This window comes from Larus michahellis, chromosome 3 (assembly GCF_964199755.1).
Source record: "Larus michahellis chromosome 3, bLarMic1.1, whole genome shotgun sequence".
NCBI classification, from domain to species: Eukaryota; Metazoa; Chordata; class Aves; order Charadriiformes; family Laridae; genus Larus; species Larus michahellis.
Genome location: NC_133898.1, coordinates 68,107,914 through 68,124,759, shown reverse-complemented (window position 1 = coordinate 68,124,759; position 16,846 = coordinate 68,107,914). Strand labels below are relative to the sequence as shown.

The window sequence follows — 16,846 nt, the reverse complement described above, 5'->3', positions numbered from 1 at the left end:
TATGATGATTTAGATTTAATCCCCGTCTAGTAAAGGCTGCATTGAGACAAATTTTTTCTGTACCATTTCCTTATTATTTGGAAAAGTTCAGGAAAAATGTAGGTTAATTAAAGAGCAGTTTTAACACAAGTGAATCATTAAAATGCCAGGAAATGCACAAAGTACTGTAACATTTCCAGGACTTATTTAGGTCTGCATGCATGTTCTTAAACCTTATCTCTATATAAATTCAGTTTGAAAGAACGTCAGTGTCATCTCTTACTGGAATCACTGTTTTATATTTTTGGACTCTCTTCAGTATAAAAAAAACACCTTGGTGCATTAGGCACAGACAGTGCTCACCAAAATCTAAACAGAAAATCTGATAAATTATAGAACCTCATTAAGCTGGTATCAGGCCAGATCTTGAATTGTATTCACAGAAGCTTGTCTCTGAGGCAAAAAGGTGATTTTTGTTGAAAGTTGTGCTATACTGGACATCATCTCTGCAAGACGCTTTAAGGTGAACCACTGTCTCCAGTTCTCCATTGCTATGTACAAGTTCAGTAACTTGGATCACAAAGAAGTCTTAAGAACTTTTGGAATAATGCTGCTCATAAAAGGAACTGGTTTTCACTTTGGTTAATTATCCTTGTTGTCTTTTTTTGTCTCTTTTTTCTTTTTTTTTCTACAAGGTGAAAAGGTGGGTGTTTGCTCATTTGCTCTCTTTTCTTTTTTTTTTCCCCAAATAGAAAGTGTCTTCTCGCTGATCAAAATGCTTGTCATTAGTGATTCCCAGTGTGAAACTGAAAACTCTGCACTAGAAGAACCTGTTAACTTGAATATCTCGGTTGATGATAGCTCCTGCATCATTATAAAAAGTCTTCTTGATACTCAGAGCTTTGGGCATTACATCTGATGAAACTAACAATTCAAAACTGATTGTACTTTACAATTATGATTTAACTGTTGTAACTATAGAGTTAGTCAAAATCATTCATACACCAGTGTGAAGCATATCTGTTCTCCTGCATGTTTGCTTTTTTGGATTAAAACAAGAATTACGATTTCATGGTGAATATTTTGACATATAAATGAGGGTCCAGGTTCTCGTATTTTTATAATTTACTGGCATTTTTCTGCCTGCATATGCTAGTTTTCTTTGAAATAAGTAGTATGAGATGGAATTTCTCCTAAAACTATAGAAGTGTTGGCCACAGGAGCTACTCATCAAATGATTCAACCTGACAAATAGATTAATATTTTTTATCTATGAAAACAAATTTTCTGGTGCTATGAATAACAATAATGTTGTTGGAAGAATATAGCAAAGAGATATCTGTATTTTTTTCTTGTTCAGTTCTCTTAATAAACAGGTCTGTGTAAGTGTTAAATACTCTTATATAATAATATACATAAAAGTATGTAATTTATATATATAACTTGACACACGTTAAATATAAATGTTCAAGTATTTATACTTGAATATTTAACTATGGCAGCATCTGAATATTTTTTCACATGGAAAGTGCATCTTTTTCTTCTAAATAACCCCTTTTTACTTTTTGGTTGTGAAACTATCTATTATTTCTCAGTTTCTCATACAAATACATTTATATCTTTCTCCACAAAATGTATCCTGTCTGTCTGAAAGGCAAAGTTAGGATTTTTTTGTGGACAGATGAAGAAGCAGAAGTATTGAGAGAGACCACACGTACCTACAGTATTACCTGTACGTTGGTGACAGCCATTTCTGTATTTCTCAGTCATCGGACTTACCCATTTTTAGCGAACCGACCTTTCCCAGTGCTTGATGGAGAATGTGTCATGTGTCAAAGCGAACTGAAGCTCTAGTCTAGAATTATGATACTAAAAAACGACGAATACCTAGCAGCTCTGATGAGATGATATATGTTCCTAAGTCAGGGGTTTGCATCCCCTTTTAGTTAATTCGTGGTTTGGGAGGGGAGCAAGGAGTAAGCTGGATAACTTTACTGTCATAACTACACTTAAGTTATGTGTATCAGCAGCAATGAAATTGGTACTCATGTACACCAGCCAGCCCATATAGGCTCGTGTCTTCATCCTTAAAGATTAGCGTAGCACATGATGCTGCATCTTGGGCTGCACCTTGCATTGATTTAAGCTAAAAGTACTAGAGAAGGCATGTACTTGCATAAATAGAGTTTCTCACTTGCATTTCTTAAATCAGATTGAACTTTTTAGTGACAAGAAATATCTTCATTTTGTGAGCATGCTGTGTTTTTCAGGGCACTTTATTTCTGGTTTAGGATCTTTGGTTGATACCTCAATAGAATGATGATATAAATATGTTCTCAGGTTGGCTTTAAGTCCATAATGATCATGAGAGTTATTCTCAAACCATTGTTCGGAGGAAAGTATTAAAGTTACTGTAACTTTTGCAAATTTGAAGTTCTTCAAAAGCAGAAGGGATATTATGAAGGCTAGTAACTTGTTGTTTTCAAAAGCTACTCCGGTGTATTGTGGCAGAAGAACTGAAACAAACATAATACAATCTGCCATTTGGCCTTATAGAAAGATGTTTGTACGGGATTTCATTTTCAGAACATCAGATCACATGTGTAATGAGAAAAAACCAGTGGTGCATATGCAGTTCTATTAGAGTCAAGTCATAAATGTGTAGGTGATGTGCATTGTTTTCCCATACAGTACATGGAAAGTGAACTAAGAAGTTAGCATTTCAGCAAGAACTACTTCAAAATAAAGAGTGTAAGTTGAGTCCTTAGAGAGGAACTATGCTACTGGAGGAAACTCAAAAGTAAAACCTATTTCAGAATTACTTTTCTGGATCCTCTTCTGTTTGATTTGGCTCTCAAGCAATTCTTCCTCATTTCTTTGATGCTTATGGAAGATAATACTTTGAAAAAAGGCTTTTTTCTATACCTGAGCTGCTTCATAATGTTGGTACTTTACTTGAACTGTAACGAAATAATCTCTTAAGGATATTATTGTGGAATAATTAGATGTCCCCAGTTAATGCCTGAAGTAACAACATTGCTCTGATTGGCTTGGATCCAAAAGGAGCTTGACGCTAAGTTCTGCTCAAACATAAGTTTTTTTTATCTAGTTTGCAGGAAGAACTTGTCCTCTTCTATTTGAAACCTAAGAGCAGTAGTAAAGCTTTCATGCATAAATAATTTTATTTTTTTTTTTTTTTGTTCCCCAGAAGGAAACAGGCTTGAGGACTTCTGTTCTAACAGCTTCCATCTGTACATTTTCCCTGAATCATTTCCTGAAGTAACTTTTGAACCTATTGAAAACTTAATTAGATTTGACAGGAAAGTTGTAGTCTAAATTTCCTAAGTTTGTACAAATTTACTGGAAACTCATGAGCATACAAGAGAGCGAAATCCAAAGTATTACCTTGTGGAAGGCAAAAGATGTAGCATGAATTCACCACCTGTCTAATCTGCTTTCTCATCTGCTAGCTCCTCTGTGTGCAGGAACAGGCTGCCACAACACATGCATTGTACTGCCTTGTACAGACACTGGAACCTGAAATGGTACTTGCTGCCTTTCTCTTCACAGCCAGTGGTGAAGGCGCAGGGGCAGGAGGTAAGGGTAGAGTGGGGAGGAGGACATGGTAGGACATAGGTAGGAAACACGATATTGGGAGTTGATAAAAGTGCTTTGGTAAGGGAGCACAGGAGATGTATGTAGCAAGACAGACCTCCATGATATTGCCATGGGTGGTACAAAATAGAAAATCCATAGGATGACAGGCTTTTTCCCTTCATGTAATGGCTTGTTTAGAATAAGCAGTTCACTTGCAATGTACATGCAGCTTATGAATTGCATGTGAAGTACATGTAAAACAAATAAGGCACTATCAAGAAATGAGGGAAGAGGTGTACTTTCAACAGTTCCAGTGAAAAGAGGTTTAAGAAAATGCACTCATGTAGGTTACAGGGTGTCTGTGTCAGTACAGGTATGACTGCAGCTGTGAGTGCTAGTTTTAATGTACATAATATGGGTAAAAATGGCAGTTCTGTCTTAGTGGCACAACTCTGATTGTACAGGCTGTACAACCTGTACGCTTAAAAGCGTATGTGTTTGTCTGGCCCACTGTTGAAGTTCATGCTGCCAACTGTGTAGATATACCTGTAGGTACAGTAACGCAAGCATGCCTCTTTGCGCTGTGAATGCATCTTCATTTTACTGTACAGCTATCCTGCTGGGGTAAACACCGTCTTAGAAAACCTGCGTTGCGCTTTCATTCTTCAGAACACGATGGAAGTTCACTCTGAACAAAATATTGTTGTCACCATGCTAGTCTTGGAAGCTGGGCTATAGATAGTGTTTTTCGCTTCAGGCTGTGGAGTTGTTTGAGAGCCATCATTAACTTACCATCAATGATTCTCAGTCTTGAGGCTCCACATTTTTTGGGGACTTTCACTAGTAATTATTTTTATATCAAAAAATCACAGGTCACAGTCAGTCTGTGGAACTTAGTTCAAGTTGCAGTACTCTTAAACGCTGTACTGCTGACATTTTGCAAACATAACTCCATGCAGTAAACACCAAACTGTCCTACTGTTTTTAAAATGGATTTGAAAGTCTTTTCTAAGTTTTTGTTCACGTAGATCTGAAGTTGTCACCTTTAACCTTAGTTTTCAGTTATGAACATCTGTCTTTCAGGAGTTAGCAGAGAGCTAACGTGGTAAGGAAGGCTACCACTCTTACTTAGAAACAACAAAACTTGTTTCCTTACTTTCTTATGAACAAATGTGGGAGGATGAAAATGCTGAGATGGTCTTTTGCTCCTCTGTCCCGCAAAATAAGTTGTTTATCTTAGATCTCAGGTACTAGGAAAAAGTTAAGAGGGTTGTTGCTATGGCATAGCCATTGTGCTGATACCAGTCTGCTCATTTATGAAGGAAATAACATCTACACGTTAAACAAACTGACCCTGCTGGCTCCAGTGTTTGCTATTTTACCTGAATTGGTTTGAACATACAGTGCTTTCAGTGTCATTGGTTTGATAATGAACTGTTCTTATTAAGTATTGTCACTTTCCCCAATAGGAGTAAGGCAAAGAGACCTCTGTGGTTGTTGCAGTAGTAAAGCATGTGATTGACCACTGTGGGAAAATTTGAGCTGTAGAAAACTCAATTACATCTGCTAGTCCACAAAATGTGCTGTGTTTTGCAGCCTATGGACTTCTCTAAGCAGTATTTACAGGACAAAAAAGAAACCGACGTTTTTCTTTTGTGCCGTCATATGGTGTTTTCCCAGTGTGTTATTAACTGAAAGTTCTATTCCTGAATCCTTTTTTCACGACTGAGATTTCTTGTACCATATTTTCATCCCATTTTCTCTTATACCTCTCTCATCCTTGCTCTTAACTGCACTGGTGAACATTGCATACAATGCGGGGGGAGTAGCTGAGAGAAGTAGAGCACTTCAGAAATCTATTTTCCAATCATTCTCTCAACCAAGCCTGGAAAGGGAAGTTTCTTTTTGAAGTACGAATTAGTGGAATTAACTGCATAATGCAACTGATCTTTGCAGTACAATTTTATTATTAAATTATAATATTAAATTCTGTTTCACAGGAACACAATCTCAAATTTGAGACTGGGAATGACCAATATCTCTCTATATATCTTATATATAATTTTCAGTAAATAAAGACCCCATAGTGAACAATGCCAAAACCTGAGAAAAAGTCATAAATTGTGTTCATGTTTTTCAGGGATAAAATTAGCCAGCCATCAAGAAATATAACAAAAGTATTCTAGCCTACATTTTGTTCTGTTTTAATAATGTCCCAATGACTGCTCTTTGGTGCCAACTTTGATCTCAGTTTCTGCAACAGGAGACGAAGATGGTTTTGCCCACTGAGGTTTAATTTATGCAAATCAGCAGATGGCTTTGCAGGAATATGATTTGTTATGTTTCCTAAGTGGATGAGTTTGCTTTTTTAAATACCCTGGCAGCAACAGATTTGTCAATATCTTGCATTATTTTTTTGAAATGGCCTTTCAATTACTTTAATTGTGGTTTGTTTGATTTTGATTTTTTTTTTTTCCTCCTCCCTCTCTCTCCCCCTCCCTCCCTCGTTCTCTCTATAGATTCTGGGACTTTTCCAAGCCTAACCCTTTGCTGGAAACAGTCGAGCATCATACTGAATTTACATGTGGACTAGATTTAAGTCTTCACAACCGTGGTCAGGTAAGAACTGGGATGAATTTACGTTTCACTTGCCTATTATAGCCAGTGTGGTCATGGCTGGTCTGCAGGACTCAGATCCTGAATAAGAGCCACCAAATTGCAGGAAGCTTCTGGAAGTGAGTCTGGCTGATTGCTTATTAAATAAACCTCACTTCAGGTCCATATTTATTTATAAAACAGTTACTTGCGTTGGGCAGGAGAGGAGGGCAGGACAGACAGAATTGCAAAATCTGATAGCTGAAAGCCACGGTGAGCTCAGGGAAAATGAGGTAGTTTTGTTTCAGAAGGAAGAGTAATAGAGAAGGGCCTAGAATGCCAAGCTGAGATGCAGAGCTTTCTTCCATCTACGCAGAGTGGCAAGCTAAACATTGATAGTGTCACACACAATACCTAGACCTGATTTTTCATAATATTTGGACTACTAGAAGAGGCTTAATATGTAGTTAGAATTCTAAAACCCTCAGCTATTGACGTGAATGAGGGGAACCCATTTTATCCGGGACACTTACTTCTGTACTGGTTTCAGCAGGATTCTCCTCTACTGCTGTTGCTACAGTTGTTTCTGTTTTACAAACGGGATTGTTGTTTGTAGTATGAACTGTTTTTCCATGCAAAAAGGCAGAGATATGAAAGCTAATTATTTGCTTTAAAATGCATAGTTTTTAAGCCTATAGTTTTCACACAGAAATTACTGTCACTGAGTTAACTGTAACTAATACACTATTTAACGTGCCACAGATATCATTTGCATGTAGATTCCTTTCTAATTCACAGTGAAATTAATTTTTTACCCCAGATAAAAATGACTTGTAACATCTGTGATGAAATTCTGTTTGGACAAAGCAGATAAAACCATTGTAATTTCTGCTACTGATAAAAGGACACAGGAGGAAGATGTAAGTTTGGCAAAATACTTAGCTTAATGTACGTGGAACCATTCTAGCCAAACACTAGCTTGAAGAGTTTCCTGCCTGGTTGCTTGTTCCCTTAATTCTGTTGCCTCAGAGACGCTGCCAGTAACTGTTCATTAGGCCATGCTGTGAACCACACAGGGGAATTCGTAAGCCTGAAAAAAAAAATTCTGAAGTTTCAGGTTATTTTTCATCAAGGCAAGGCAAGAATACCTTAAAGACCAGTTGCTGGGAATTAAAACTTCATCCCAAGTGAGTGCATAGGTACAATTCTGGCTGAATTGGGTCCAGAGGGAGCAGCAAGCGTACTGTAGTACATTAGGGCCTTACAGTGTTACATCACTGCATGCTCTGAGCCCAGTTCAGCTTCCCATGAAGTTGATGTGGGTTTTGCCACGGATCTGAATGGGACAAGAAGACTTTTCTTCATTTTTTTATTGAAGATGTGATTACATCTTGGTTATAAGCCAGTTGCAGGGAGCCCTGTGTGTTACAGGATGGGTCTCAGTGGATGGTGTTTCTGACTGTCTGGCTAGATATGACTTCTTTTTGTATGATTTATCTATCTGTCAGACTTGCAGTTGCTGCTATGTGGATGTTCTTTCTTCTGTAGCTGCAACGTATGGAATAGCCTTCTTGGAACAAGGCCTAGTAAATGCTCATTAAGGATAGATAATGAATTGAAAGCAAACAGCTACACATGCACTTGTATGTTAGAAAAAGGAAAATGATGGTGTGCATACCCATCTACATTAGGGCATTCGTGCATCCAGGTATTTTTTTTCCAGGCAGAAATTTGCAAGTCCTATGTTGGACTTAATGCATAAAATCTGTAAATCTGGGGTATGTATCCAAGATATACTGCATGCTGATGTGCCTTCCAGACAGAAGTTTGTCATCTGCAACAGCTTTAATATTCCTCTGTGGTTTTTTTTTTTTCTATTGAGTTGATTTAATGTGTTTTCAGGGTTGGAGATCACAGCAATGCAAAATGTAGGCATTCTGGTTTTTAAAAGAAACTTAAAATCCTGTGAGAGAATTAAACTGTAACTACAAGATAAAGAATGAACACTTATGGAATAGTTGCTTCCAGTGTGAGTACTTGCAGCCTTTCACTGGCTTCTCCATTGGTCAAACAAAGATTATTTGCTTACATTTTATGCTGCTGTTCCCAATATGTAGGTTGCCTTCATGTCTGCTCTCTATCGAGACCTGATAATGAGCCCCACTCCTTGTTGTTCTTCGTGCATTTATCTGATTTGTCATTTTCACTGTGTGCTTTATGAGGAGTTACGATCTGAGATTTGAACTGCTTCTCTCTTCCATGCATGCAGGACATTTTATTCATAATGGACAACCTTTTCATTTATAGTCAGATTAAGTACCATTCTAGTTATTAACCTTTGCTTTCATTGTTAATGATATTTTTGTTGTCTAGCCAGATGATATTTTCTTTGGCTGTGCCAAATGAACTTGAATATTTTTGAAGTATCTTTTACATGTCAAGAAAAATACAGTCTGTAGTTTTGAAAAAGTGTTAAAAATAGATACTGCGATTAAGTATCTGATCTGGGAATTACAAGACATTCCTGTGGAACTGATTGAGCTGTGAATAAAATCCACAGCCAGAGAGTAGGTACATGCGGGCAAGCTGGTTCTTGTAGTGTCCTACTAGGGCGAGACAACATGTGAGAGAGAGATCTGATCATAAGGAATGGATTCCAGGCTGTGAAGGTAAATATAAGCTAGATGAAACAGAAAACTTTCTTGTGCTTCATTAAGATTCTGGTATCTGTTTTGCGGTATCTGCCTCTACATAAAGTAAGCATTTGTTGAAAGCTTTGCATTTTAATAAAATCAACTGTTGTTTGGTCTGGGTTGTTGCTTTTTTTTTTCATCATAATGTTAGTGTCAGGTTCACAGCAATTTAAGACAACTAGCAAACAAACATTGAGGTGCATAGAAAAATGTGCGTTTTGCAGTGCAAAACATAGACAGAAATGGTCCTCATGATATTCAGGGTATTTCTCTGTAAACTACAATTGTTGATGTGAGAGCTTGCAAGGCAGGGCATCTAGGAGAAAATACTCCCAACTCCAGCTTTCAGCCAAAGTAGCTTTGGCACACACAAGAACAGTGACAAGACCCTAAGCACCAAGTGTCTTTTAAATTTGTAATGGTGTACAGTATTAAGAACTGAACAAATCCATTGACCTTGTCATCAGTATTAAGAGATGCAGTTTTTTAAACCAGACATAATAGTTCCTTCCAAAGTTTGGCAATAAGAAAAATAATTAAAGCTTGCTCCTTTCTATATACAGTAGATAGGCATAGGATGTATATAGAGAATATGAAAATGGTAATCAGCTATGTGCTATTCCTCGCTGAGGACTGATAATGCTGGACCATAAATTGAAATTGTAGTCTGTAGCTCATCAGATTTCTTATTTTTCTCCTGATATTTACTTTCCCTGTATGCGATCTGTGAATGTTCTGATGAGTTAATACGATAGTCCTTTAAGCCTAGCTCCTACTTGGATTTTGCTGTGTTTACGTACAGCATGTAAGCATGAACCTAAGTTCTTTTGGTATCATTTGCGCAGCTTTATTTAAAAGCAGCCTTTTTCTTATGCTGTATGTTGAATGTGATACGGCAGTCATTAATTAATTTTGACTGTCTTTTAGGCAATCCATCCATGACACAAAGTACAGATACTGTGAACATTCACTTCTTGTCTTGATTCTGAAATGGTTTCAATAAGGGTATAAAGAATACCAAATACCCAACTCTTTCCGTTGTAGTGCTAAAGGCGTATTTTGCTTAACAGAAATGGAAGAAAGTCTGAAGCTCTGAATTTTGTCTGAAAACCTTTCTCAGCCTACACCTCATGTCTGTTCTGCACTCTGTAAAGCAGCCAGTGGAAAGTACAAATTAATGCTTTCTGTTGAGCCAGGCTTTCTATCTTGCTGCTGAGAACGGGATTAAGTATTTAACAAGAATCGGAGAGGAATCTTTCAATTTCTCTGTACTTTTACACTAAGAACAATGACATTCCTAAATTGCAAGTATACGTGATTTTCAACGTAAGTGATGGCAAGTGATGCAGTGGCTTAGAATACTTGATACATGAAGAGCACATTATACATCTGTGACATGCCAAATCAGAACAGGACTTCAACAATATACAATACTGAGGTGCTCCCTTTGGAAATTAAAATTGTTCTGCAGCAAATGAGAATAAACCCAATGTCAGTTCTCTACTCCAAAATCATGAATAGAATCATGGAATAGTTTGTGTTGCAAGGGGCCTTTAAAGGTAATGTGTTATCCGAATGGATGTTAAAGTCTAGGTTTTACAATAACTTAGTACAACACAAATAGTGATCACTTACGATTTTCTTTTGCTGTGGTTGTGTGTGTTTGGGTGGTAATTATACTACAAATGACCAGTTAGCTGTCTAAATACCTGTTTGTGTCAACATGGTTTGGGAGGCAAACTTGTTTTCTCTAGCCCTCTGTATGGCTTCACCTCCTTGTGTAAATATTCCCCCCGCAGAGCAGATTAGTTCACATAAAGCTGGTTTCTCTTATTTCTTCAGAGCACCTGGAGCTGTGGGACGTATCAATGTAACAAAGGGCCTGGCCACAATTGTTCTGTATTGCATTTGGAGATGCTGATAGTTCATATGGCAATACACGCACATGATACCAAGTAGTGTGGAGACAGTGATAATACCAGTGTTGTACCCATGAAACCAGTCTTGTGCTCTGTGTTACACTGTCATTGTGATCCAGCTTCCCCAAGCCTCCACTTTCTTCTCCATAAAGCTGCGGGGTATCACCAGCATGTTGTGCCATGCCACAGTCTGCTCCTTTCTTCCAACTGACCAGAGACATGCAGAACTGAGCAGACGTGCCTGCTTTGTAGCATTGGTCTGTTGATCCTGTGAAATGTGGTTGTACTGATGGTATCGTGACTTTTCTTATGGCATCAGTATCACTACAATTTTAAAAGTTGTAATTTCTTACAAGCTAGAGGGCAGTCATAGCCAAACTGTGTACTGCATCCCCTGAAGGTAACTGAAATGTAGTTCTAAATTCTTCCAGCTTTATGGAGACATTTTTGATCAGCTGTAAAGTTTTGATGTGCACGTTTGTTCTGCTGCCTGTTTTCTATCTGCAGCTTGTGCAATGTGCCACGTTAGCTATGCCAACACAGCAAGTAGGAGAACAGACAGAAGAGTGGCTGCTGAAGTTGGCTTAACCAGTATAGCCAAATATAAATGCAGAAGATGTCTTTATTGAAGCTGTTGTGCTATGTATTTTGCTGTTCATTTAAATTAATCATACGCCTTCAACAGGCCCAGAAATGTTGACTATTTCATATAAAAGTAGTTACATCTTGTGGAAATGTACAGAAAAGCAGAGACTTTTTGATCACTTGCTCTTATCTTTTACGCTTAATTGCCAAGGAACTGATAGCTTCCACCCAGCTGTTGTGGCTATCACACTGCTATAATTGTATTCGTATCTGTACTTCTTTTTAATCTTTCCTTATGGTCCTTCTCCAGGATGCTACTAAAGTTATGTCGTTAGCGATCCTTTGAGATGAAAAGATCCTACAGCATCTGTTCTTTTACTTAATTTCAGAGTGTATTTTTGCATGAAAAGATTAGATTTAACCAACTGCAAATGTTAGACCAATTCGAACTCCTTTACAGAGTTGGAGGGGTGAAAGGGAGGTAAATTCTTACTGGTGCTTATTATGCGTCTTTCCCAAACTGTTAAAATTAAACTTTCACTGCATAAATCAAAGCTAGCCGTTCATGAGTAATGGTCACTTTTTGCCATTATCAGCCAAAGTGTCATCTGAAAGTGTTTGGAAAGGTTGCTGTCAGGCATTGCAATTCTGTAAAAGCTGCAATGTCAGCTTATTGAGAGGACAATATACTTTAATTTTGATTCTGAAGTACTGGGAAGAGGTGGGAGGCAGCAGTTTCTTACTCAATATATGCGTTGCCTGTGCGTTGTATTTGATTCAGTGGTTTACAAATACTTTCTACTTCTGAGAGTGTCATCTTTTCGTCAGCGTAGTGGATTTTGTTTCTTTTCTGCCTGATCAATACATCTGTTTGAGAAGTGCCAGTGAATGGCACTAAGTGAAACTCAATAGAAGACAACAGGATTTTGCGGCTGTTACTGAAAGCATTGTTTGGCTTATGATTATATTCCAAAAGGAAGGAGTGTAACTGAACTCGGGGCTCAAGGATGAGTTTGAAGATTGGACAGGGGCATTAGAAAACACAGTTTCACTGCATGTAAATTGACTGCATTTGGGGTCAGTGAGGTTAGTATCAGCACACAAAGGCATTTTTCAGTTCCAGCGTATCTGCTACAGAACTTATGATTGACTTTACCGATTAAAAACAGTTCTTGAAAGACTGGGGAAATGGCTTTCCCCTTATCTGTAGAGCACAGAGAAATTGCTATAAATACTGTGGGAAATCCAAGGATTTCTCTCTAACCTGCAGCTCACATCTCAATTTCCTTTACATCTTAGTGATGAAATGCACCCTCAGAAGACTTGCATTTAGAAATGTGCAGCATGACTACCAAGTCATCTTCCTGTTGCCCATGTCTGAGCAACGAAACAAATGTTGAGGCAGCTCCCTGTTTTTCAGATCAGTTCTTTGTCACATATCTTTGCAATCTGAAAAGTAGTGCCTCTCAAGTCTTCTATCTTTTATTTTTTCTCTCCTTAAGAAAGAAATGGATTTCTTAAGCAGTATTTGGAACACCTGTTTCTGATTACTGTAGTTTGAACCTAGATCTTCATAAGAACTTCTGGTCCAGGGTTTGTTTTATTCTGTCTTGACTGGAAAAAATAATTAAATTAATGTGTGTTTTTTCAAAAGTAAAATAAAAAAATCAATGGTGTTATTGCACATTGAAAATGAAAAGTTTTCATTTACAAACTCCCATCACTTTCACGGTTGTGTAAAGGTGCAGTTTCTGCAGTTCACCCCAGCAACTGTTGACTGAACAAAAGGCCACACTAGTGGTTCGGATTTTCTATTACAAATTAGGTATTGAATGTATTTAAACTCATGCATGATCCATTACGCATTTAACCAATCAATTTTAATGTACCTGTATCTTTTTAAATGGCCCCGATCAAAAGAATGTAGTACTAAAATAGAAGTACCTTCTACTCACTTTTTTCTAGTGCATGAAGTGTGAATGTGGGCTAAGGCCAAAACTCTTCTGGTCTGGAAGGGGAATATGAGGAATGATCACCTGTGAAAGTAAATCTGATGAGTAACAAACCTAATAGCTTGCTTTATCTCCGCTTAATCTCCATCCCACATGCTTACAGAGGATGCTCAAGACCCCTCAAAAATACCTGATAATGATATAAATAAACCATTAAATTCTGTATGAAAAGACACAGAAGATAAGAAACTACGAGAGGAAGGGAAACACAACATTAATGGAAGTGAAGAACTGAATCCTTTTTCCACTGTCTCTTCTACAGAAAAAAAGACGGGTCTTATTGGTTTTATTTGAAAATGGGATGGGATGGAGAGAAGCTGAGAAGAGAAATGGGTCACTCTCAGACACATTTGTGTATTATCCTATGATTTATTATGAGCACTCTGGAAGCTGAGTGGCACCCAGATACTTCTGGAAATACTAATGTAGAGAGAACTGTACTTTCTTCTGATTAAACCCTGTCATAAAGGGGTTACTGAACCCGAATTTTCTAGTCATTCTTTAGAATGTATTTAATCTTGGTTAGGGCTTGGGGGTTTATTATGCCTTGAAATATTGAAACAAGTTAGTAGCTAACTTGGGAGATTTCTCTTGTTTTCTTGCTGCTTCTGAACAGTAAAGAGGCAGAAGGTCATGCAGGTAATTGCACTAGACTGAATGGTTTGCCCTCAGGTGCTGGAAAAGGTCTAAGCCTATTGCAAAGCAAGATGATTGTGATGCATAGCAAACAGAGGGCCTGTCAGGGGAGTAAATCAGTTAGTGAGTCAATGGAAATGGCTTTGATAAATGAATGGATGTCAATATTAAATCAATTGGTGGGAAACATTGTTATCCTCTGGAACAAGGATAAACACTTCAATAAAATACAGGATAGCTGTTTCATTTGAGTTAAACTATGATTTTCTAGTCAAGCAATCAGCTTCCTGTGATGACTGCAGTTTTTTGTTTGTTTGCTTGCGTTTTGGCTTTACTTGAAGGGAAATACAGTGATCCCCATTTTACGTGCTTCAAATAGACTTAAATCTCTACTGGCAGATAACTTGGCATGATGTTTATTGTGCAGTAATAACAGTACAGTACCCCAGCATAGATACTAGTGCTGCAACTTTGCTACTGACACAAAAGCATTAGAGACAAGTAATAAACGTCATTTTGTTAGACTGCCTTTGTCCTGTATAGTTTAGTTAAAATTACCAGGTTTTGAATGCTTTTTCTAGTTGCATTATTTCTTGATGTAACTTACCAGTCAGTGTAACGTAGAGTATTCCTCATTTACAGTTAAGATCTAGTTATTCTCCTTTTCCCTGCAATTTCTGGTAGTTAAAAGTTGCTATAGTAGAATTTTATTCTATGGTTACCAGAGCAATTTGGTATTCAGAAATGATAATGAAAATTGCATAGCATATGGGTGTCCAAAATATTCAATAGTATAAGGATACTACAATTTATACAGTTTTTTGCAACTGAAATAAACTGTCTTCTACTCTGCATGCCAGTTTAAAAAAAAGTAAAATATGTAAATAATGCACCCTCTAAATACTGAAATCAGTGAGGTTTGTTTCAATCTGGGAGTAAAACTTGTACCCAAGACAGTGAAGACATTTTCACAGAAAGTCAAACCTCCGTGCCTTTGTGTTCCTAATGGTGAAGACTTCTATCAGATATGTAAATAATGCGTGAGTCCATTTTCAGTTTTCCTTTGTCCTTCATCCTATCACAGGAAGATTTTCTCCACCTGTTAGTAACATCATCTCATTGATCAAAATATAAACTCTAGGAAGTTGCAGCTTTTTTTTAATGCCATATTTATTTACTGTGGTGTGCTGGATCAGCCCTCATCCCAATGGAATTCCTGCTGCTATTTTAAAATTTAAATTAAGTAGCATTAAGTTTTTCAAAAAATGGCTAAAACAATGGCTGAAGTGCTTTAAAGTATGTATTAAAAATGTTCAAATGTCACATGAGAACTGACATTTCTAAATACTTTTAAAGCATTTACATTCAATATCCTATGTTCCCTTTTTCTGGGGAAAGGCATACAGTGGTCATAAGACCATTCTATAAGACAGGTCATAAGAAAAAAGGCAAAATGAAAGGAGAAGACATTTTGTAAATGGATGCAGTAGCTGCATGAACAGGCACTTCTCGTTATCCCAGCGTTCATTTTAGTCATTTGTATTTGAGGCAGTGACAATCTATGAGATACTGCGAAGGGGCTGGTAGCAGCTGTCCCTCAGTTAATGCTGGCTGCCATGCTGTTAGCTTGCAATTGTCCCCTTTCTCTTACAGTCGTGGCTGTATTTTGGTGGAAGTATTATGGAGAAATGGAAGAGCTATTGCATTTTGTAATGCTATTCCTTGCTATAGTGTCCCAGGTTCCCGTACATACCCACTTGCTCTTCTTTGCATGTGTATTTTCATCAAGGTTTCTGATGTCAGTATTCCATTATAGATTTCCTGCTGTACAGGAGAACTGGATACACCATTATTTGCTGTAGCATTTATTTTCCTTTTGTTTGCCGGTTGTGTTTTCATCTTTCATGTGCTATCATTAAGTCAATGAGTTGGGCAAATTACTGCAAGTGATCCTTTTCAGAGCCCCTTTTCATATCCCCTGTTTATTTTTAGTGTTGCTAGATTAAATGGTTCTGTAACTATATTTGTTCAGAGGCTACTTCAGGGATGCTAATTATATTGATAACAGGTGGGAATTCCCATGGGATTTTTTCCAGATGCTGTCTCTGTTTCTTGTTTCTTTATGAAAGTAGAAAGTGTTGCCTATAGAAAAACAGATACTGATCCAGAGCTGTGGAGGATGTTAAAAAAAAAAAAAAAGTGTTTTATATGATTGCCAGTTTCTACATAGTGTTTAGTGGAGAACTCAAATTTTCTTTTTGGTATGATTTGGGGGACTGCAATGCAGCTGAACATTATATTACACAAAGCTCTATTATGTCGTATGAATAGACAGACACTTTGTCAAGAGATTTTTTTGATCCATTTAGATGTATGTGGAAAGCACTTCAAATAACTAAGTAGAACCAGCTAAGGAAGCAATAAAAATGAATAATAGTCCAGTATAGTAAACACAAAATGGGCTAATTATAGTCTGAAATCAAATATTGAAGTTGGATTTCCAAATTTTTAGTGTGCAGCTGTTCATTCTGGCTCTAGAAGAGAACAGGAATTGCAGTCTGCAGCAGAAGGAAGCTTGTTGTGCAGAGGATCCAATACTGTATCCTTTGTGATCCCAACTGGAAAGGACATTATAAAGATAATGCAAGATGGATTTAGCCAGATTTACTGGCATATATTTATTGGGCTCATCAGCTTTTTCTCATGAGCTCTCCTCTTTCTTCTTCCCTTTGCCTTAGTTCTTGTCCCCCACAATATTTTTTGTGAATATATATTATAGGTCATCTACTTGAGTAATTGTCAGTGTGGTTAACCCTTTCACTTTGTTACA

General features: G+C 37.4%; 1 protein-coding gene across 1 annotated transcript in view; it reads left to right on the top strand.

Moving 5' to 3' along the window:
* PEX7 (peroxisomal biogenesis factor 7) overlaps window positions 1–16,846 on the top strand; it is a 45,216-nt gene that overhangs the window by 26,817 nt on the left and 1,553 nt on the right. Inside the window, exon 9 of the mRNA XM_074580617.1 lies at window positions 6,096–6,195. Coding sequence (XP_074436718.1) covers window positions 6,096–6,195 — 100 coding nt within the window. The remainder of the gene's footprint in view (window positions 1–6,095; window positions 6,196–16,846) is intronic.